The sequence below is a fragment of the Acomys minous genome (genome assembly GCF_964271855.1).
Source record: "Acomys minous genome assembly, chromosome: 4".
Lineage (NCBI taxonomy): Eukaryota > Metazoa > Chordata > Mammalia > Rodentia > Muridae > Acomys > Acomys minous.
Window position 1 is genome coordinate 91746539 of NC_140486.1, and position 25003 is coordinate 91771541.

The following is a 25003-nucleotide window of genomic DNA, read 5'->3' on the forward strand; positions in this document are numbered from 1 at the left end:
CACAGCTGTAATCTCAGCACCGGGGAGGCAGAGGCAGGGGAATCACTGAGTTAGAGGCCAACCGACCACAGAAAGTTCCAGGACAGCAGGGCTACAAAGAGAAACTATCTAAGCAGAAAAAACAAAACAAAACAAAACAAAACAAACAAACAAACAAACAGCCCACATCCCTTAAAATGTTTATTCCCAGAATAGCATGTTGTTTTCAATGTATTAGTACCATGAATGAATGTGTGGTAACATAATTATTAATTTTTCCTCACTGTAACCTAAAAATAGGTCCTATTTTGGAAATTTCGAATCCAGGGAAAGTAAATAATGAGGATGAAATCCCTTAAGTTGTATCATAAGAGAGGTCTGTGAGGGACGAGATGGTGGGCAGTAAGGGACTAGGTGGGGAGTGGCCACACTAGCCACCTGCCTCACCCCTGGGGCATCCAGTATCCTTCCTCTTGCACCACACACAGACAGAATCATGGACCACTTAACTTACACACATGCTGAAGGTAAGCAACAGCAGAAGAAAAAGTGAGCAGTAAGTACTTCAGGTTTTGTCTCAGACAACAGGTAAAGCTCGCCCAGACCTATCCTTTCAGAAGGAACTTTAGAAGAATTCTCTTCTCGCTTACAGTCTAGGGAATGACATATTAAACCAGGATTCTAACGGCTCCAAGCGAACAGTTGAGAACTGCTGTTCAGACACTTGCATACACTTACCTTCTAGTCTGTTGGTAAAATTGGGAACCTTTTAATTCACTGTTGAAAGAATCTAGGGGAGAGAAGTACGGGGGTGGCTTGTCTACTACTTGCCAGGAGCAAGAGAAACCTAAGGCATTCTGCAGTCTTCTTAGGACACATCTTTCTGTTATACTTCTGTCTTAGAGCCTTCCCATGGGTCCCTGATAATGTGAGATACATCGAAAATAAGAAAATGAAGGCTTGGGCCGGGCGTGGTGGCGCATGCTTGTAATCTCAGCACTTGGGAGGCAGAGGCAGGCCGATCACTGTGAGTTTGAGGCCAGCCTGGTCTACAAAGTGAGTCCAGGATAGCCAAGATAACACAGAGAAACCCTGTCTCAAAAAATGAAAACAAAACAAAACAAAACAACACACACATATACACACACACAAAAAAAAAAAAGAAAGAAAGAAAGAAAGAAAGAAAGAGAAAAAAGAAAAAAGAAAACCAGGGCTGGAAAGATGGCTCGGTGGTTAAAAGTACTTGCTGCTCTTTCAGAGGATCTGGGTTTGATCCCCAGCATGCATGTTACTGTCTGTAAGTCTAGTTTCAGGCTATCTGTGGGCACCAGGCACCACCTGGTGCAGACTGTACATGTAGGGGAAACACTCATATACATAAAATAAAACAACAAAACAAATTCTATTCTATTCCCTCTTCTCAAGGTATCAAAACAAGGGAAAATGTTTAAAAGAATTTTCCCTATTAAAAATTCCACTTTACATGTCCACATGTTCACAAAAGCTCAGCAGTTGCCTGCTTAGCCTTTTAGAAACTGCTTTGAGAGTTTGAAAAGCACTGTATTTGCACTTCCTAAGAGAAAGCCTCTCTCTCTCTCTCTCTCTCTCTGTGTGTGTGTGTGTGTGTATATATAAGAAACAAACAACAAAAAGTTCCACAAATAATGTTTCCCACAAAAAGCCCCAGGAGCAGAGGCTGGAGAGATGCTCAGCAACTGGGAACTCTAGCTGAGAACCCAGGGAGAGGACCTGAGTCTGGTCCCCAGCACTGATGTAAGATGCTCACACTGCCTGTGATTACCGACTCAGGGATTGAACCTTCTTTCCTGGCTTCTGTGGGTGGGCGCGCGCGCGCGCGCACACACACACACACACACACACACACACACACACAGAGGAATAAAAATGTCCCCCGCAAAAACCAAAAACCAAATAGCTTTTCTTTCTTTGAGCTAGATTTTCTCTGTGTAGCCCTGCCTGTCCTGGAACTCACTCTGTAGGCCAGGCTGAACTTGAACACATATCTGCCTGTCTCTGCCTCCTGAATGCTAGTATTAAACGCATCTGCCACCACCTCAACCTGAGTACCATTTTCTAATACCCTTTTTTGCTGAACAGAAGTTCATTTGGAGTCCTATCTTAAGAAATGAGTGAGTCAAGGTGGTGTACCCAAGGTCTCCTAGGAAGTAGAGAACCTTTGACTTCCCTGGCCCTGCCATCAGGCCCAAATGATTCTTGCCTCTGCTTGTATGCTCCAGAAAATGCTGCAAACTGACTAGTCACATATTGTGCTGTCCAATCTTTCCATGCATGTAATACCCAGGGAGCAGTCTAAGCACTGGTGAAACATGCAGGCTGTGAGGACCTGGCACAGGCACTCTCTCTGCCATTAGCTAGCAGTGATCGCTCTCAGCAAAAGGAAAGGGTCTTCTTCACTAAGCAACTGTTAGCATTTGCAATTTATTCCCACATATCCAAGTGTACCGTAGGAAGAATGAATACACCCAAAGGCGGCAGAGAATTAAAATAGTAATTTCTTGACTGCAACAAAAGATGTATTAGGAAGCTAAAAGTCTTCAGCCATTGTTGACTTTTGCTAAAATCCTGAGGACTGTTATAAAAATAAAACTTATGAGGGGCACATTTTTTTTGGTACCAGAATGTTTTTAGCATTGTTAAACAATATTAATGCTTTGTGTAGTGTACTATTTAAAAATTATGCAGAACCCTCAATTTCCTCTTTACTATGTCTATTAGTGTATATGTGCACATGCACAGATGCATGCATATACATGTGCAAAGTCAGACAACAACTGACAACTTTCAACATTTAGTTTTCTCTTTCCACTGTGATGGAGGTCCCAGGAATCAGCTCAGTTCACCAGGCTGGGCAGCAAGCACCTTATCTCCTGAGCCACCTTACCAGCTACTATGCCTATTAAATACTAACTTTAAATTTTTTTTCTTTAAAAAATCAAATTCATGAGTGAAATTTGTAAAAAAAAAAAAACTTCTCAATAATTTATTAATTTCTCTTTCTTTTGCTTTAAAACATATACCTAAAAGCTTTTTTCCATAGTTACTGTACAAGACAGAAAGTTTGCTTTCATAGATACCCTTAAGAGTAAGGAATGTAATCAAGTGGGAAAAAATTGCTGACTCTAACACTCCTAAAAGTGACAAAAAGAAAAAACCAAAATGGCTCTGCTCCATCGAGGCTTATGGCTGGTCAGGCAGGAAGGGCTCCTGCTATCCTGATACACTCTTCTACAAAAGCCACAGTATTGTTTCTCCTGCTCCAGGTCTCTTTTCATCCCTATGTCTGAGAACAGTTCAGACCTAGAAAACAAACTTGTTATTGCCCAGAAACCAACGGGAGATGGGCAGGGGTGCCCTTCAGGACTGATAGCCAAGATAGAGACAGATCAAAAGCTAAATCCAATTTAGTCCACCTTAGGCAGAAGCAGTAATTGAATTAAACTTCCTCTAAATAGGATAAGTTTGGGACTCTTAAAGCCAGGCACAAAGAACCAGGTTAGAGTGAGCTGCTACATAAATGGGACGCACTGCGCTCCAGCCCCCGCCCACAGGGAGGCTGATAAGCTGGTGAGTGCTTCTATCACTGCACTGCCCAGCTGAAAACTGATTAAGCTACTTATGGGGCTTTGGGGGCTAATGGCCTGGCCCACCGAGAACACCACTGTCACTGACTTAAGCAGGCAGCTTGGCATGTGCGGCTTGATTATTACAAGGAGGAAAAAGAAAAGAGTATGTGGGGGAGACGGCAGGGTATGGAAGCTTTAAAAAGCGAGCTCTATTAGTCTAAATGGATATGCTACTTTGACACCCTAAAATGAATATAGAATTACTCTAATTCTCACTTCATCTGAAACCCAAACTCTTGAAGGACCTCCTGAAAGAGGAGTGACTCTGTTTTAAAGCACCTTTGTAAGAATGTTTGGTGCCTTTAAACATGTCTCAGTGAGAGTGTCTGGGCCCTCAGCCACTATGGCTAGGAAGACTGCTAAGAAGATAAATAATTTGTATACCAGAAAATTTGGTCAATTCCCCTTAGCATATCACCAGGTGACTGTAATTGGAGCTCCATCCCTCTGCACGCTGGCCACAGATTCCATTGGTGCTAGCCTATGCAGGAAAGGCAGGCCAGGCTCAAGGAGCAAGTAGGTCTGAACTTGACAAGGAGATAGATGATAGCCCTAGCCTTCTCTTAGGCTTCCAACTAAACACCAACTGCCTTACCTCCAAATGACAATGAACATGAAAGTCCTAAAATCTTAAATTAAAAAAGGACATATACCAGAAACCGTGAAAAGCAATTTAAATTCTGAAAAATGACAAAAGGACATGGGTGAGGTTTTAAGCTGATCTCATTTCTTTTGGCCAAAATAGCCAGTGAAGAAAACAAAGACTCCCAGCAGTGTGAGATTTCTGAAAGTTGCAACAATTATTTTTTGATTGCTTCTTAAAAGAATCAGAATTTAGAAAGTAAAGTAACGCTTGCATTTAGTGTCTGGCAGCTCCTTGGAGAGTGAGTGGTTGATTTAAATGATTAACCAAAGCTAAGCGTACTCAGAACTTGGGGCTGAGCACACAGAACCTTGGTTTCTTCCTGGCTGCTAATCTGGTCAATCATTAAAAGCACATGCACTAACAAAATCATAAAGGCTGGTTGTAACTCTCTGCCGTGTTGTTTTGTGTTCTGTGTGCTGCTGTGTTTTAGTAAACTTTAAAGGCCATTCATCCAGCTTTTAGATTCCAGCACGTCTGAAGGCTGTGTGCTCCACTCACTGCCTTTCCCACATCTTTTTTTCCTTCACATAATTTTTAGCTAAAATAATCCCATCCCATAAAATTCATAACTTTAAAGAAAATAATCAACTTATCTATAGTATATTCACAAGGCACCATCCCTAGTTCAGCCCCGGAAGAGATCCCAACCCCATCACCACTCTCCCCTCACCTGCATTCTTTCCGGAACTACGCACAGACTCATTTTCTGCCACTACGAATTTGCTCACTGTGGACTTGAATAGTTGTAATGGTAGATAGCATTTCCTATCTTGATTCTCAACTTGGTGTTTCCAAGGCTCATCTGTGTTAGCATATCACTGTTCCACTCTTTTTTTATGGCTAGATAATGTTTTATAGTAATGATAAACAGCATTTTGTTTAACCACCTATTGGTTGATAAACATCTGAGTTTTTCCCCACTTTTTTGCTCATGAATGAGGCTGCAGTGTGCATTCTCACAAAGGTTTTGTTCCACTTGGAGCCCTGGCTGCCTGGGTCTCCTCAGTAGCTGGAACTACAGGGGCACATCACCCTACCCAGCACTCACATACACGCTGTCATAAGGACATTCTCGTGGGCATATACTTGGGAGTGGACGCTCTGGGTTATATGGTAACGCTTACTTTTGAGAGCCCCTAAACTGCTTTCCAAGGTGGCTGTTCCACTCAGCTTCCCCAGAAGCAAGGCAGGAGCACGCCAGGGACTCTACACTCTCTACTGTCACTGTCTCATAGTGCCTTTTGTACTAAATCTCCCTCTCATTCTGAATAAAAATTAGTTGACTGTGAAGAAACTACTGCAATGACAGATGAGTTCAGCGCCAACAATTAAAATCCACAGTGACTTCTGACAGAAAACACAAATGATAAAGCCCTCTGAGCACTTACCTGCTGCAGGTCAGCAAGGGAGTACAGGTGGATCTGCTGAAGGAGGTATTCTCTGGGGAAAATTCTGAAAACAAAGGCAGAGAGGCAAGTGACCAATGGTGCCACAAGAGACGCTGCTCCTGTCAAGTCTCTTTCAGAACTCCTTTCCTTGCCTCTTTCTCCTCTGCTTACGATCTCAACCTCTGAGAAACCCTAACTCTACTGTTTCCTCTGATGTGTTTCCTGAAGTAAATATGATTTTCACTTCTAATGATATCTGAAATGCTATAGTACTTTGTAGTGTTCTAGGCCACATCTGATTTTGTTTTGTTTTGTTCTCTTGGTTTTGGAGGTAATTTTTTGATATATAGCACATTGTGCTTCAGCCGCGATAGATGCTGGGATTACAGGAGGGCACCACTCTGCCTGGTGCTGCTTCTGGCTTCTCATACTAGCTATGTCTCTAACAAATCATGTGGTCTTACACACATCTCAGACACAGCTTCTGCACTGGTCCAGCTGCAGTACGCATAACAGGGACAACTGAACTCGATGTCCCTAACATCTTTGTAGCTATAACAATAATGTGTTAGTTTGAATAAAAAATGTCCCCAATAGGCTCATATGTTTGAATATTGGTCCCTGTTTGGTAGAATTGTTTGGGAAGAATTAGGGGGTATGGCCATGTTGAAGGAGGTGTTGTCATCAGAGATGGACTGAGGTTCTAAAAGAATGTCATTCCCAGTGTGCCTCTCTTTCTACCTGCTGTTTGTGGATCAAGATGTGAGCTCCCAGCTATTCCTGCTGCCATGCCTCTGCTCTGCCATCATGGACTCTAGCCACCAGAAACCATAGGCCTAAGTAAATGCTTCCTTACTGCATTATTGTTACAACAATAGAAAAGTAACTGGTACAGGGCTGGGGAGATGGCTCAGCGGTTAAGAGCATGGTCTGCTCTTCTAGAGATCCTGAGTTCAATTCCCAGCAACCACATGGTGGCTCACAACCATCTACAAAGCGCTCTTCTGGCATACAGGTAAATATGCAAATAGAGCACTCATATAAAATAAATAAAAATCTTTTAAAAAAGAAAGAAAAGTAATTGATATAACTGTATAGCTAAACTAATTAATTTTAGAATTAAGAAATATTACAGTGGCAACCTCTGTATTTCTCTAGAATCACCTATAGGCATGGGGACAGTCCAACTGAATGTCACATTAATGATATATTCTCTTAAGGGTATATTAAAATTAACTTTTAGATTTTGGGTACAGATGGTAACAATAACATAAAACTGTAAATTGAGATTCTCCAGCAAGATTCATTAGCTGTTGTCAATTTCTAGGACCTAGATAGATGACTGTGAGTGAATAGGAAACAACAAACAATTGTGGGCGAGCAGCTCCCAAGAAAGGGAGCAAAGCAGAGACAGTTAGAAACCACGCACGCACGCACACATGCACACGCACACACACGGTAGGGGCAGTATACACCTGCAATCCCTAGTACTTGGGAGGTTAAGGAAGGAAATTCTTGAATTGGATGTCAACCTGGGCTCTATAGTAAGACTCTGGCTCAAACCAATGAACAACAACAAGGAAATACTACACACATACACACCCCAAATCCAAATTCAAGGTTGCTAGTATTTTCTCTCTAACATGGTACTATACAATAATCTTGTGGTTGCTTGTGAGCCTTATCTTTTAATAGCTGTGTTATCTTTCCAGCTCTATCTTGTATTTTTAAATAAAACCACCTACTTATTCAACCAACATTTATGTCTACCCTTAGATGCCAAGCACCAGGAAGTCTCAGTATCTGAGCTCAAGAAGCATGGAGCCAAGTCAGGCTAAAGGGTGTAAACAAACTGATAACTGGACTACAGGCTAGAAACAGAAAATGGTAAGAGTGGAACATATCCTTTTAGAACGGCAGACCCCGACTCTGGCTGCCCATTAGAATCACTGGGGCAGCTTTAGGGAGTGAAAGACCACATATGTGGGCAGAGAGTGGGAACAGTATGAGCAAAAGTTCTCCAACATTATCACAGCGCTGTGGCCTAATATGTAACCTGCTGGGAAATTTGCTTTTCAGTGTTTCAATTAAGGATGGATTAGTTCCCAAGTTCTAGAAATGAACATGTTCAGTTCTCTATCCACCTAAGGTTGATAAGTGCAACTATATAGCAGGCACTGTGCCACACTACTGAAGGAAAGGGTAACGGATCATTTGCCAAAGACTTGGCTCATGGAGGACCAAACAGCTACATTCTAGGTTGGAACTGCAGGATGTAGAGTAGGGATGGAGGGGTCCTGAGGCCCAGCTCTGTCATCTGTAATGGTCTAGGGCTGACCTGCGGCAGCCAGCAGAGCACAACTGCTGTGCAGCTGGCAAGGTTAGGGAAAGTGCTCCATTCTGCTATGCTGTAGTAGCTTTCCTAGAAGGCAGCCGCTGTTGTGGAGAGTGGGCCATAGTTTGAGGGACCAGGGGAAACAATCCATCTCCACGTCACAGCATACACAATGTCGCTCCACCTTCACCATCACAGCTGTTCTGAGTATTAAGTATGGATTCCATTAAAAAAAAAAAAAAGGAGTGGGGGTGGGGAATGGTGCTCAGAGGTAGAAACTAAAGGGCCCAGGATCATGAAGCTGGGATTCCAAGTCAATACTTTCTTGGAGTTAGGGACAAGAATAAGAGAAGTAGACTTGAATTAATGGTTTAATTTAGCTATGGTAATTTTGCTTTTTGGCATAATTGTGTATTATTTTTTAGGACAGTAGTAAAATAATCACTGACCTTGTGCACACCTGAGTGTGAGAATGTGCATGTGGAGGCCATTGATTGCTCTACACATCCCCACCTCCACAGGGTCTCTTTATTGGCTTTGGGTTTAGCAATATGGTTGAGTTGGCTAGCCAGTAAGCCTCAGAGATTCTCTAGGCTCTGGGATCCAGGACTGGGAAAACAGGCATGCATGGCTGCTGAGCATCCAGTCTCAAGTCCTCAAGCATATACAGCAGCATTCTACCAAAGCAGGGCATCTCCCAGTCCGTTCTGTTTCTTTCTTGAGAGACTGGTTTCTCTATGTTAAGCTGGTCTCCCCTTGTGGTCATCATCCCGGCTCAGCCTCCGAAGTTCAGCCTATACAGGAGTAGCTCGCTACACTGGCTCCTGGGCCTTCTTTCTAAGGGCCGTAGAGAGGATGGAGAGAATTTGGAAGGCATTCCTGGTAAGATATTAGAAGCTCTTTCTGGGGTAATGACAAAGGGATATTAGGAGGGGCAGATGTACATATATAGGGACTTTTTCTAAGTATGGACAATGTTTAGAGTGAGTGGAAGACGAGGAAGGACTCCAAGATGACTCTGAAGTACCAGTGTGGGTGAGTGGACGATGATGCCTCGGGCCAACATGGGATCAAGCTGTCAAGGAGGGAGGGTGGTCGAATTATGTCTGTATGTGCTAAATACCCAGAGAGAGTCAGGATGCGTGGGATGCTCACAACAGCACAGAGTGAGTAGCTGGAGCTGTGGGGCTCAATGCGGCAGAACAGAAACTGACGTGGAAGGGGATGAGCAGGGGCATGGGTTAGTGTTTATGTTACAGTGCCTGCAGGGTCTGCAATTTTTCTCATCCTGGAAAAATGACATTTTGAAAAGGACATTCATATATAACTTCTTGTCTATGTTTCCTCTTTGTTTGCAAAATGCTCATATCCTTGTAGTATTGAGGCAACGTCCCTGGATGCTTACAACTTACATAGCCACAGGACAGCAGTCAAAACTAAGCAATTAATGACTATGGAAGTTATAGACTTTAGTCAAATTCCACCAGTTATTCCACTAATGTTGCTCCAGGATCCTTTCCAGACTATAGCACTGTATTTATAGATTGTGATCTTGCTGTTGGAGGTACTTAAGTGTTTGCAGGTGTCTTGAGACCCAAACACATGCAGAACATCTAGGACATGGTCTTTTAGTGAGATTCCAAGGGTAGCAAAGGCAGTATCATATTTGATAGGGAAGACAGAGGGTACTGGGAGTGGATGGGAGGAAGGAATCATCTTCTTGAAAGGTAAATGCTTATAATGAAGTCTCTTAAATAAGAGCAATGAGAAACAGACACAGTGACACAAGTGTCTGAGCCAGACAGTCATCCCATCTGACCACTTCCGTTGGTACAGAGAAGCATCCATCAGGGTAGAAGGGCTGAAGGAAGGTGACTGACATGATCTATAGCAAGGAAAAACACTAGGTAGCAGATCTGTTATGTTTCGATACTTGAAAGTCTCTCTGGTCTAAAATTCTAACATTTGTATGATTAGAAGTAGATAGGATGCAAGAATTGCGTATAAACGGAATCATCCCGGCATGCCCTTCAACTCCACTAGATAGCCACAGTCCCTAGTTATCCAAGCAAGCAACCGCTTGTGCTTTTCTTGCAACAAGGCAGGTCTTACAGGAGGTGCTGAGTTTGCTGGTTTGAGTGAACACAACTGATGAGCAATGAAGAGTCTGCCGTTTCTCCTTCCTGGCTTCTTTTCACTCCCGAGCTCTGTTCACAGTATGGAAGCAAGGCTGGGCTCGGCCATCTCCATTGCTCCTTCAGCATTTATTTAATGTTGCTTACTGTAGAAAAGTAGTTTGCATGAGTTGATTTTCCCTCTGCCTTTAAAAGATTCTCTGTGTTCCTCCAGAAGCTTGTCACCTACTGTCTCCCTGCATCAAGCTCCGGTGTTGAACACCATAATTTACATGAGGTCAGTCATGACAGATGTTAACAATTGGAAAAGATAAAGGAATTGAGCCTACTGTGTCTGGAGAGGACGTGTGTCCAGAAGATTTAGTGGTGGCCATTAAAATAGAGACTTTTAAGGGAGATAACGTCAGTCAGCCCTTCTCCCCAAGGGGAAGGAAGTTATGACATAAAAACACTGACGCCAAATGGGAGAATAAATTTCCCAGGAGGGGCAAATGGGACCTATTAAAATGCATCTCCTGTAGAGATACTATTTAATGTAAATGGAAGAGGAGAAGATTCTCCTACAAACATTTAGAGCCAGGGCTCTGCTCTTGTGCCTGGAGGAGGCATATGGATTTGATGGCAGGGCAACAGGGCAGATAAGGCTTGCTGCCCCTTGCTCCCTCTCCCTTGGAAGCAGACAGAACTGGAAACACATTCTCTAGATGTATTCTTCAGGAAGACTAGCCAAGAGGAAAGACAGGGTAAGGACACAAACAGCAAGATCAGGATAGGCGGGCCACGGCGATTCTCCATCTACATGACACCAAGGGCTGCTCTACTGGGGCTTGGCTCCTATAAACTGGCCCATCAGACACAGGCCCTTAGAAAATGGACTCACCTAGCAGGGATGCCTGGGGTCATTTCTCCTTCAAGTCTGAATAGGAGATGGGTTAGGGAGGACCTGTCCGGCCAGGGATGCACGAGGCAGATCTGCCTAGGGGAAGGCACCTCGAGGGATGCAGTCACTTGAGGGAATATGCTGGTGGAGCTACTCACGTCTGAGAAGATACTTATGGCAGCATTAATCTTACTATTAATACATCCAACAAAGCCTGGGTAATGACCTGTATTCATCGCTCAGAAAAGACTGATTACTTTGTCTACTATGAATTTAACAGATACCTCTGCAACCTGTCACTGTACTTAAGAACCTAAAATCAAAACCCAAACTTAGCACATACTTGACTGAATTAAGCAGATGTTGGCTGACAGTATGCCTGCCCATGAAGACTTGGAAAAATACAGTTTTTAAACATACGGATTACATGCAGAGTGAGGGAAGCTGGCAAGAGGACTGGTCAGGAAAGGCCTCAAAGAGTGGGAAGTCAGGGGTTAATGGCAGGACGTGGAGGTGGAAGGATGGAGGGATGTTCCATGTGGGAGGAGGAGCAGTAGTAGGCGCTCAAAGGTTGACACATGCCCAGTGCTTTAGTCAGCCTCTCCTGGCAAGATGTTCTGTTTCTGTGTCTGGGAGGGTACACCACGGAGTGGGAGCAGAGAGAGTTAGTAATATAGACAGCTATAGGATGTGTGTGCACACGTGCGTGTGTGTGTGTGTGCGCGCGCATGTCTTGACAATGCTGAATCTACTTGAAATGGGGTACCACAGAAGTGCCCTAAGTAAGACAGTGCCATGGTGAGGGCTGACTTTGCAACGTTTCTGAGAGCAGAAAGGGAAAGAAGGGGATGGAAGGGAGGAATATTTTTGTTAGGAAGACTCGCTAAGAAATAAAGAGGTCTAAGGAGAATTAAAGGGTTAGAAAGCGGGACCTTCTGCCAGAAAGATCTTCACCTCAATCTTCAGGTCATGGAGAGCCACAAAGAAGCCTGCTTTACTCGGTTTCCCCACTAAGTCAAGTACGTAACCACCGGAAGGTGTGTTTGCTCAGAGGAGGGAAGCGGAGCCCTGTTGCTGGGCAGTGTCTAGGCCATTGCAGGGGACTCCTGTCTCAAGGCCATGGGATTCAGGTAGAGCTATAACGATAAGGGAGCCCAGGACAGCACACCAGGGAAACAGAAATGACTGGACCCTCAAGAAACTGTGCCAGAAAAGATTTTCAGAGGGAGAAGTCCGGAAAGAAGAACTTTGGCAGCTGAAGAACTGCATCGGGGAAGCAGAGGAAGAGAGCTTCGCAAAGGACAGGAAAGAACCCAGAGCACAAGAGGTGGTGGGAAGGCTAAACAATACAAGGAAGACTCCCCCGTGCCCCCTAGCAAACAGGAACTCATCAGTGACCGCAGATTATGGTTTGGAGGAAGGAAGAAGACAGACAGACTGCAGAGGGGTTACGATGGGGGATGACTCTTTTCAGGGCTTAGCTTTAAAAGAAAGGAGAGAAAGTGGGCCACTGCTAAAGAAGGATACAGGATGGAGAAAAGGTTCTTTCTTGGTAGAACGGGAGAGACTTGGGTGTGTTTATATGCTAAAATAAAGAAGCTAATTCAGATGCAGGAAAACAGAAATAGGGGTCGGTATCAGAGCCTGGCCCAGGAAAGATAGGCAGGAAAGAGAATGTGGAGCCAACTGGAAGCTCTTTCCAACACAGGGGCTTGCATGTGAGCACTAGTGCATGCATGCGTGTACACACACACACACACACACACACACACACACACACACACACACACACGGTTTTTCTTAATTGAAATGCTTCCAGCTTTTACTACAATGTTATGTAAAAGGTATTATTTATTAATTTCTCCTGTGTAACTTCTAATTTGAGAACTCAGAGCTGCAAACCAAGCCATGGTTATCTGACTTAGCAGTCCTTTGGTAAACAGGATCCCTGCTGCAAAAGATGTCTTTTGTTTCAGATGAGGCTGCTACGCTTGGGGCTTTCTGTGCATGAAGTGACCTCCCTGCACTATAACGCCATTAATCACTGGGCCCAGCAGCATTTCTACAGCAGGCCAACCACATGCATGGCCCTGCTCATGGCAATGCAAATTCATCTAGCTGGTCCTGACACCCAAGCCAAAGGACAAAGGAGATAAGGAGAGTCAACTCCACATTTGTCTCATCCATCAAAGGAAATCACATCCCTGACAGGTAGGAATATCAAGTTCGCTGGTTCCAAAAAATACCAAAGAAGCCTGATACAGAACCACAGCCAACTAGCACACTCAGATCTAGTCCAATAGTTCTATTTAATCATCTTGGAATTGTCTGACACACTGGGAAGGTAACTTAGGCTTCATTTATAGGCTTTCTAATGAAAAAAAAAGTGAGAAAAAATGAAAACTAAAAAGGAAAAAGGTCATATAAGATCCAGAGTCCTTATATTAGCTGACACTTGGGGTTAAACATTCAGAGATAATTGCCTATGAAATCAAAGACAGCAGTCTTAACCAAAAAAAAAAAAAAAAAAAAAAAAAGCTAGGGGGACCTCATTTCATTTTGTTCTATGGCATTAAGTTAAATAAATCAAGACTCGTTTAAGCTGACTAATTTCTGAGGACTTCAGCTCCTACCCAACCCCAGTACTCATGACAGGAAAAGGCTGAGTTAGGCTCTCAGGGAAGTAGGCTCTTCACAAGATTCTGATAGAATTATTAACATGTAACATTTCCAGGAAGCGCAGCTCTCAGAGATATATAGTTAGGACTTAAAAACCCAAAGACTAGGGCTGGAAAGAGGGCTTAGTTGGTAAAGTTCCTGTTGTGCAAGCATAGGACGCGAGTTCAAGCCCCAGGACACACATAAAAATGCCGGGCACTAAATGTTGAAGAGTAACCAACTGCTTTCCGGTTGGACTCAGGCCTGATCCACAGGATGGAACACAATATACACTTGGTAAACCTGGTCAAGAACTGGTCGGTCACAGGAAGATCATGGGCCCTGGGGGGAACTCGCTACTACAAACTGCCTTCTCAATGCTCCCAGATTAGTGCAGCTCTTAGCCTTCCTCGGGGAAGTTTCTTACTGCAGTGGGAGTGGTTGACACAGAAGCTGGAACTGGTCTCATGTCGATGCCGCCCCCGACCAGCAGGAAAGACACCAACACCGGGAACTCTTCTCACAGCAGTTTATTCAGGAACCTTGACTACTGGAGTGACCCTGGGAAAAGCTCCCACAGAACCTTTATAGTGTGCCTGGTCCTATCAGAGACTGCCATGTTGTCGCTCTTGGTTGGTGCGTTCGGATCACGCCACCTCACGCTATGCCTTCAGGCATGCACATAAGGGGCTTGCTCAAAGGCGCATTGTGCATGGGCATAAGGGGCGCATTGCGCCGGGGAAGCAGCAGGGGGCGCTGCTATCTGTGGCTCTCCACAGTCTCAGTGCTAAAACAGGGGACAGTGAAGTCCCAGCCCCCAGTGAGGTATCTGTATCACCCTCTTCAAAGCTTAGGAAACATCGTGGAAAGGGAACAAAAAGGATGGAAGAACCGGAGCACAGAGGAGTGTGATGCAAAAACATGTCTTCTGGACAGGATGTGGCGGCCACACTTGCAAACTCACTGCATTCTGTGTATAACATTGGGCCTGTCAACATTTCGTCATAGTAGGGAGAATGGTGCACCCCTGAGGGATCCTTTTTTTGTGTGTAGATTTTGAGGGTTTATTTATTTTACTTTTAAACTTTTGTTGTTGTTATTGTTGATTGTGTTTAGGTGTACATACATGAATGCAGGTGCCCACAGCAGCCAGAGGACTTGGATCTCCCTGGAGCTGGAGTTACAGTCACAGGCAGTTGTGAAGCACCTGATGTGGTTGTAAAGAAATCTCCCATCCTATGGAGTAGCAGTGCCTGCTCTTACCCCTAAGCCATCTCTCCAGCCCCGGAAGGACTCCTAGACAGGTGACAGTGGCTGGGGAAGAGCTGCCATTTTCTTTAGAACCTGTAAGTTCCCATGTTCTAGCAAATAAGCTCCCTCCTGTTCTCCTTCAAGCAACACTAACTAAGTCAGAGGGGCACACACACACACACACACACACACACACACACACACACACACACACGAAAGTGGAAGGGGCCTTGGGAAGAAGGAAGCTTTCAAAGACAGAAGGTAATAGAGTAAAAATGACTTAAGTTCAGTATGTGCATGTACGGAACTGTCAATAGAATAATATATATACATACACACACACACACACACACACACACACACACACACACACACACACACACATATATATATATTAAAAAGTGAGATGCAATTGCAAGTACATCCAGTGTTGGTGTGGGTAGACACAGAGAGGTCCTTGAAGCTCACTGGACAACCAGGCTCAAGTCAGTGAGCCCAGGCCAGGGAGAGACTAAAATAAGGTACACGGCTCCTAAAGAGCAACACCCAAGGCTGGCTTCCGGCCTTGACGTGCATGTGCATACACATGCAGACACACAGACACACAAGATTAAAGTGAATGGAAGTATTGTAATGGAATCATTTCAATTTAAACAGGCTTTAAAGAAGAAATTTACAACATACATATTCATCTATATAATCAAAAAGATAATGCCAAATGCAGACCTCCAGAATTTGATTCTGAATAATAAGGGCCTCAAAGAAAAATAGACAGAGGTTAGTAGATAATTTACAAAGAAAACCATTTATTCATATATTACTACTGTGTTTTTCAGGAATGTGTGATCCAGGGTAGGTAATTTGTATTGAGTTGCAAGAGCCACTGTGACTTTGCACCCACATCGAAGTCTGTAAAAAGCACTGAGGCATCCCAGGAAGAGCAATTTGGTGTTCGCTATATGAGCTGCAAACTCTCTTGAAATCATTACATTAGGCTGGATGTGGAGAGGACTCCTGCATCCAGCCACACTCTGGGCTAATGGAAAAACAATTTGAAATCAAAGGCAGATATTTCGATGAGAACCCACACTGAAGAAATGAGCTGCAATCATTTCTCTAGAAACCTAATTTTGCTAATCTCATTGGTTGAAAAGTGGCAAGCTTGCACACAGCATTATATCTGAGTAGACAGTTACAAGAAATAAGGGTTTCCTTTTCCTGGTCATTCAGAAAGTGTGTGTAAGCTACTTAGCAACAATCTACAGACTGGAGTAGCGATGCCTGGGAAGTAATTTGGGCTGTGATTATTCTGGGGCCTGGCTATGACAGTGACAGATCACATCTCTTTTATAATCCCTAGCTCAAATTCCTAGAGTAGTTTAAACAGGAGCAAGAATGTCGTGCTTTTCCTACAATGCTCCAGAAAGTGATTTTAGGTGATCACATATACTTCATTTAATTTTGGATAGGACATTCCCTAACTTTGGAAGTTTTCAGTGAAGAGCTCTGAAGTACAGCTTAGTATAATTAGTGCACACCTTCCCCTAAGCTTATTCATCTGTTCAGTGTGGCATGCCCTGTCTTGCAGACAGTCTCTAGCTCCATTTTAGATTTATGATACTGATGTATATTGATATATGAGATATTTATCTAATATATACTTTTGGCTGAATAAAACTTCTGGAGAAAGTCAAGGAAGGGAGGTGCTACAGGAGAGTGGGTAGACAGACAATTTGCAAACATTTGTAGAGTTGGTCCAAAAGAAAAACCATGTATGATGGAAGCAAACACAAACACACACACACACACACACACACACACACACACACACACACACACTCACACATTTCATGATAATATTGTCGCTAAATAGGCTTATTCTTCTAAAATTCAATATTAACCATATTTTGTACACTTAGATCTCACATTTTTGAAACAAAATCAGAGGCACAGCAAGTAAGCTGTGTGGACTGTAAGAACTTTGTGTTCATAATAAATTAGCCTGTTAAATTCAGCATACATTTTCTCTGACTGTGAGTGTGTGTAGGCACAAGTTGCTGTGGGAATCATCCTCAATAGCTCTTGGCATCTTTTTCATGGAGGCAAGGTCTCTCAATAAAACCCAGCGCCTCCTGCCTTGGTTAATCTTGCTAGTGAGCTTGCTCTACGCCTTCTGAGGCTAGAACTACAGCCTGCTACCATGTGCATCCAGCCGTCATTACACAGCTTTCTGGGTACCCAAAATCTGGTTCCCATGCTTGTGTCACAAGTGCTTTAAACACTGGGCCATCTCCCCAACCCTAAGTTAAGTATATTTGAATCATAACAGCATGCAGTATCATATGTCAGAACATCCTTCCACCTACTGTGTCTGTGTCTCTGTCTCTGTCTCTCTCTCTCTCTGTGCTTATGTGTATGCGCGCGCACGTGCGTGCACGCACACACACACACACACACACACACACACACACACACGCACACGCGCAATTGGGTACCAGATGTTGACCCTGGCTATCGTTCTCTATTTCTCTCTACCTTAGTTTGAGTCTCTCACTGAACCTGGAACTCACCACTTCTGCTAAGCTGGCTGGCCAGGAATCTTCTCGTCTTCGCCTCACCAACACTGGCATAACAGACATGTATTATCATGCCCAGATTTTACATGGGTGCTGGGGTCTAACTCAGGTTCCCATGGTGTATGACAAGCACTCTGCCCACTAGGACATCTTCCCAGCCTGGGTAGGAAGGCGTTTCACCATCTCATTATTTGGTCAGATTCTTGGTGAGTGTGCTGTTTAATAATAATACTCTTTTACATCTAAGAACACAACAAAAGATCAGTTTTGCTCAGAAACTTGTGTGTTTTTTTAAAACATTTACTGACATTAAAAATGTTCACCTAGGCATAGTACCTCAGACTCATAATCCCAGAACTTTAGAGGTTGAAACGGGACTGTCATGACTTTAGAGCCAACTTGAGTATAGACTGGAAGCTCTAAGTGACATGATTACATGAATAAATAGTATACCATAAAACTATTTCAATGAGAAAGAAGCATTTACTGAGAAAAAATTCTAGAAAACAATGCTCAGAAGTGGAATAGAAGCTCCTTTCTTATTTTTGGTTTCTATGATGAATCATATCTATTGTAATAAGCAAAACCCAGTTTGACCAAATCAAGTTGCCAGACTCTTCGTAACAGTATTTTATGTGCTTAATGAACTTATGCAACAAGTATTTATTAGTCTCCACTCTGTATGAGGTGCTGTTCCAGGCCAGGGGATGTAGCAGTGAACAATACAGATAAAAAGCCATGACCCAGGGTAGCTCACCTCTTAGGGAAAGAGTAGAAGCTTATGTGGAACAAAGAACAATCTTCGGACAACCTTGACACTTTAAGACAGCGAGATAGACAAAATACTGTACCATGCCATCTGTGACTAGGCCATTCGAGAAGACAGACGGGATGGAGGATGGGGGCACACTGGTGGGAATTTAAAATACACGCAAGCATGTTTCTTTAAAATGATGGCTGCATAAAGACCTCAAAAAGGTGAGCAAGCAGCTGGTGCAGAAACTCAGGCAAGAGCCTTCTGAGTGTGCTTAAGGATCAACAGAAAGGCCAGTCTGACTAAAACAGAAACAGGAAGTGGTGGGAGGTGAGACACAGACTAAGGGGAACAAGACCGCGCATAGCTTTGGCTCCGACTTGGAGTGAAAGGTAAAGCTATTACATCAGCTGGGCCAGAAGTGACATCATCCAATCTGCACATTAGCTACAGCCAGAATCCTAAGAGCAGACTGAAGCAAGGGGACCAGGGACTGCAATAACCCAGAACACCATGGTGCCTTGGACCCAGGTCAGCACTGGAAGTGAAAAGGAGACACTGTGTGAAGCTGAAACTGTCAGAGTTTGCTAAGAGGAAGGTGTTTGGCCTAGAAAAATGGATGGACAGAGGTGTCCTTAAGTGACAGAGGAAGAGGGTGGTTTGCAATAGGTAGGATGGGAATTTTATAAGCTTGGTTTGCACATAGTAAATTTGAGGTAATATTAACAATGTGAAAGGCTGTTGCATCCTCTGGACCTAGTCTCACCCATCCAGTGATGTCACTAGAGGACTGTAATTCTGGGTAAAACAAAAGGGGGTGGACGCAACACGAGCCTGACAGGGCAATGTTAGCGAGAATGGCAGAAGCACCCACTGCTTAACAAAACTAACGTGTTAGTGGGAACTCACACTAGATATACTCACCAGTCAAATAACATGTGAAGCAGGAAAAGGAGAATTACAAGGAAGAAGAAAGCCAGGTTCATGCGCTGCTGCAGAACAGTCAGCCAAAGATGGTGCTTGACAAACAAGAGGCCCGACTCCCTTCCCTGACAAGTGACCTAGCGCTGCTCAGAGTCACCAGCAATACAGGCTTGACAGTGCCGATGACCTCAACCAGCACGGGAAAGAAAATAGATTAGTCATTTCACAATGGGCACTTCTGATCTACCAGCCACATGAAGAACCTACTACACTTCTAATGACAGAGAACGGGAAATACTAAAGCAGCCAGGCAAATTGCCCAGAACCGAATGATTTCAGTGCTCAGAAGAGAAAACGGGATTTAAGGAAAGCTTGTTCAGCAGCTGGTGCCAGTTTGGGTGATGTTTTCAGTGGCCTAAGGTAAAATGGGAGTGTTAGGGGGAACACTAGAAAGATTTAACAATCAATTTTCTTTTTAAAAATTGTTTGATTTCTAAGGCTGTTTGTCTTTGTTTTTTGTTTTGTTTTGTTTTTTAAGTGTTAGCATATTCTTATATGAAATGGTAGTAAGAAATAACATTTTGTTTTTGTTTTTTTTTTTTTTAATGTCTGTTTTGGTTAGAGACATACATAAAGCAACCCTGCAGATATTGCTATACTTTTGTTTTAAGTTTCCGGGTCTGAGAAATAGAAAGGTCTGGCAAAGTGTGACCTATAAGAAAATGCACTTGCTGGCACTGAGCCAGCTGTCCTGCCTGGCTCTCCATGGATGACAGAGCCTGCTGGTGAGCCCAGGCACGGACCAGTCAGCCATCTTACCTCCCCACTCCCCATCTCTGTGGGTCTCTCCCCACCTTTCTTCACATTCTTCTAAAGGATCTCAATCAAGTCTTCAGGAGGAATGAAAGAAAGTGAGTTCTCTCAGGAGCATGAGCCAGGAGTGGCAATAACCATCTGGGAGGCAGTGGCAGGTGGATCACTACCAGTTCAAAGTCAATCTATTCTATATAGTGAGAGCCAATCACATGGAAAGACCTTGTCTAAAACACTTTTTAAGAGTACGGAGTCCTCCAGAGCATGAGAAAACATGGCTCCAGTTGGACTCTTCTGCTCCCCAGTCTTTCACTGGGGGCAAGCCAGCGAGCCTCTCAGTCACTGCCCTCTCCTTCTTTTCTAAGTGCCCTTTGTGCTATGTGCCTAAAAGGACTGCTATAAAGAAAACTACAGCCAGGCGTGGTGGTATGCCTTTAATCCTAGCACTTGGGAGGCAGAGGCAGGTGGCTCGCTGTGAGTTTGAGGTAAGCTTGGTCTACAAAGCAAGTCCAGGATAGTCACGGCTAATATGGAGAAACCCTGTCTCAAAAAACCAAAAAATAAAATAAAATAATAAAAGAAAGAAAGCTACAGCTTTCTGGGAAAGTCCCTCTTATTGATAAAAATCGTAAAATTGTTAAGTAATTCTGAAAAACATTAGATGGCATAATTTTATCGATTTATAAGCTCTTACTACACAGCGAACTGATGTAGGCTTCTAGCTTAGGCTCTAAGAAAGAGAAGGTCAATCTTGTCCTCTTAGAGCCTTCCAGGGGTCAACACGATAGAAGATGCACCTGAAGAGATGTAAAGCACCCAGGCACCCAAGCATCAACTGAATGGTCCAGACGATCACATTTGAAGGTATCACTGAAGAGACAGAAAGAGGCAGCATTTGAGCTGGCCTAAAATGAGAGGCAAGTGATACTGGGTGGGATGTCTATGATCCACCAAGGGCCATGGAAAAGATGAAGTCATACATGTACATCATGGTCAGGTCCCAGAATCAGATGGCCAACCAGGTGTGCTGTCACATTCTGCAGGTAGCTGAACTGTATGTATAGGGTCTAGTCAGTCTGTTCTGTGGCTGGAAGGCGGTTACCTGGACTAGTCAAGGGATCCAGGGAAGGCAGGATTCCCAATAAACAAACTAGAGAAACAGGTGATGAGAGGCCAGACCCAGGGGGTGACAGGAACAAAAAGTAACAGAAGCATGTGACTAGCTCTTAGTGACTCTTAAAGCAAAGCTTGTAGACAAAGTTCAGAGTACAGAGAAAGGATATGAAATTAAGCGAAATGGACTGGGTTACAGTCCTTTTCAGGCGTCAATGACTTCTATGGACTTGTCAGTGGAAATAACCAGCAGTACAAGCTGGTACTCTCTTCCAGTCACTGTAGACTTGTAGATGGACCATGACTCCCTCCCTGCAGCTACCATCAAGGATCTTGAGGAAAGGGTACCTTCCAACATGCACGGAGTTGCCAGGCAGACTCCATTTAGGCACTCGGACATGAAGAAAGGCAGCAGAGATGTTAGGGAGCCAGAGGAAGGCATGGAGACTGCAAGGGTGCAGAAAAGGGAAAACCCAAACAGCTGGGGGATCAAGGTGGTCATGAAGATGAGAAACACAGGAGGAAGTGCAGCCATGTGGCCAGAAGGTCACTGAAACAGGAGCCTACAGAAGTCACAATGTCTTCAAAGAATGCAGTTCCCAGCCAGGGGTCAGGTAAGTTACTGGGCAAAGAGAAAATGGAGATTTTCTACAAGTTTTAGTAGCCAAATGAATGCCTGAAGACACAGCTTGGGCAGTGGTGGGAGAAGAGGCTGATCTGCTTTTGTTTTTGATTATGCGGGTGGAGAAAACTAAAGGGTAAGGTATTCGTTAAATGTGCTAGAGGAATTAGGGCATATTCACCGAGGCATTCTTCTGTGCCGCTACAGCAGGGCCACACTGCACACCTGCGGGCTCCTGATGATGCACCCTTTGCACAGGAAAGCCCACACTCTGCGATACCTCCAGTCTTCTGGTCCTTCTGCCTTTTCCTCCTCGCTTATGTCTTGCCTCCTCCGGACTGTCAGTGCTTACTTAAAAATGGGAGCAGCATCCTGAGCACATACTGTGTTCCAGCACTCCCCCTTATCATTAGACTGTCTCACTTACAGGGGAGACAACCAGCTCTGACAGCTGTTACAAAGGTTAGCCCTGGGGCAGAGTGCCTGACTTCAGGGCCTACACAGCCACCTGCACAGGTGCTCTTGCTTTCTGATTTTGTTCCCCTCCTTTAGTCTTGGTGGCCCAGATGCAATCTTTAGCTTTGTGGTGACCTGGAATTGCTGCTCCGGGGAAATAGATAGCAAATGCCCGGGAAGCGTGTTGTTCTAGTGCAAGCACTGAGAATCCCCAAGGCGAGGCGCATCCAAGCTGACCTAGTGCTGTAACTACTAGTTCTCTAAGCAGCTTCATGGTTTCCCTTTCACAACACCTTGGGTATCCCAGCCTGCAATGGGAGCTAAGGCTCTGGTCTTACCATTTAAGCCTCTGCTTCATCCAGGGCTAGCAGTCTCACATGCCTACAAATCCAGGGACTGCTATGAATGAATACGACGGGCTGGGATTAAGAAACAGGACAGGAATTATCCTATCTTCCGGGAGATGCTGGGCTTGAACAGCCAATAGGAGGAGCAGAAACTACAGCAAAGCAGGTTGCTGCTACATAAAAATGAGGGAAGCCCTGTGCAATGAGCGCTTCAGAACTTCAAAGAGAAGGTGAATCTGTGTATGTGCGAAAAGTCTTGTTTTTATTTTATCTATTTATTATGTGCTTGCTTATGCGGTGTGACTGTGAATGGTATGTGTGCATGTACGTATGTGATTATGGGTGTACCATGGCATAAAGGTCATAGGACAAACGTGGGTGTCAGTTTTCACCTTTCCCACTTTTGGGGGGAATAATGACAAGGGCTCCTTTTTATTATTTTCCCCCATCATACGCCAGGTTCCTGGCCTGTGAGCTTTCAAGGATTTTTCAGCTCTGCCTTTCACCTTCCCTGGGAGTTTCTGGATTATAAAAGCACAATATCATGCCCAATTTGTGTGTATCTGTCCGTGCGCGCATGTATACAAGTGCATGTGTGCATATGTGTGTATTATGTGGGCAACGCCTACTTTCAAAATGTCATTTCAGAGCTTAGTAGTAGCCATCCCTGTAAAGCCAAACAAAACAAATCTTTTGGCCACGTTTAGCCTCGAGGCACCTCTTGTTTGTTACCTCTGATTTACCTCCATCCTCTAGCCCTCAGTTAGGTTGAGCACGTAGGAAGTTTTTCCTCATGTCCCTCCAAAATATGTCTCTTAACAGCTACTGATCCTATGCTTCCTGACACTGCAGAGATTTCCCAGAGTTCTTCACACACCTTCATGTGTGGACACGATAAATAACTCTTCTAACAAAAAGTTAACAAGGCCTTGAGCTAATTCGGCAGGGTCACCATCTGGGAGTCATCAGAAACAGAGAACTGTCAGCACTGTAAACATTTTAGGCTTCATGGAAGACACTGACTCTTTCTAAACTAATCGGTGCTGCCAGTCAAGATTTGCAGCAGAGATTCAGGAACGAGACATCCATTTAACAACAATAACAAAAACAGTGAGGGTGAAAACCGTACAGTCATAATAACAAGGGGCCTAAAAGCAAACTGTGACTTCCCTAATAAGGCAGAGACCGAAGTTGGCTCCCTGGCGGTCAAGCGCCAATACGATTAATCAGTCTGTTTCCAGTTTTCTAGCGACAGCAATATTAACAGTTTGCTTTACTCTGTTTATATGGTGCTGACAGGTCTTCGGCATGTTGGGCCTACTTGCTGGTGATTAATGACCACTCTCATTCTGAGGTAAAACCAGGCAGGAAGAAAATGCCTTTATGAGTAGTTCGGAACCCTATTCTCTGCTATTTTTGTTGTGGTTTCCCCACTGCCCATCGACACCTCCCACTGTGTGATGGTATTCACTCTCCCCTAACTGGTTCAGTTCCCTTTCTCTGCCCTGAGATGCTCTGCCCTCTGTTCAAAGACGAAACCTAAAATGCACACTGTGAACAAGCTTGGAATCTTGAAAGGTACTGCTGGCTCACTTTGTTCTTAAGGAAAAAAAAAATCATATTTCTATAAAAATGAAACAGGTATGAAGTGACTCTGGAAATGAGAATTTTAGCTTAATTTTGAGTAGATAATAATCCACTTTCATATTGAAGCTGTGCTCAGAGTTGGAATGTATACAGGTTGCTACAGGAAGTATCGTCGCCTAGGAAGGTTTATTGCATTAAACAGTCATTTTTCAACAGAGGTCAAAACGATTAGAAATAATATAAAAGGACTCACCCATCCACATACTTTGACTTATAAAAAGAAATCTATAAGAGTACTACTACTCATCACTAGTGTACTTATCTTTCTTTCCTTCTAGTTCACTCTCTGTGCATGTGTGTTTGTGTACACGCATTTGTGCCACGGGATCCATGTGGAAGTCTAAGGACAAGTTTGTAGGCGCTGGCTCTCTACCATGTGGGTTCTGGGGATCAGACTCAGGTTATCAGACTTGGAAGCAAGTGTTTTTACCCATTTGGCCACCCTTTCTTTCGTTCTTTCTCTTTCTTTCTTTCGTTTGTTTCGACAGGGACTTGCAACATAAGCCCTGGCTAACCTTGCACTCTACGTAGCACAGAATGGCTTTGAATTTGCACTCTTCTTACCTTAGCCCCAGAAATGTAGGGATTACAGGTATGTGCCACATCACCCAGTCACTAAATATATTTTATTTATTTTTATTGTACTTTATTTTATTGTAACAGGATCTCCGGCAGTCCAGACTAGCCGACGATAACCTTCATTTCCTGACTCTCACCTAAGTCCTGAGATTTGGGCACGTTCTATATATATCCCCAACGTCATCTTAACATGCCGAAGTGCAAGGAGTCGAAGAAACGAAAACTAAGCAGAAAG

At 43.9% G+C, this 25003-nt stretch overlaps 1 protein-coding gene across 3 annotated transcripts in view; it reads right to left on the reverse strand.

The window, feature by feature from the left end:
* The window catches only part of PLEKHM3 (pleckstrin homology domain containing M3), a 160543-nt gene that overhangs the window by 59935 nt on the left and 75605 nt on the right, over positions 1-25003 (reverse strand). For all 3 annotated transcript variants that reach the window (XM_084779291.1, XM_084779290.1, XM_084779292.1), the window contains exon 6: positions 5679-5742. In XM_084779291.1, coding sequence (XP_084635417.1) covers positions 5679-5742 — 64 coding nt within the window. The remainder of the gene's footprint in view (positions 1-5678; positions 5743-25003) is intronic.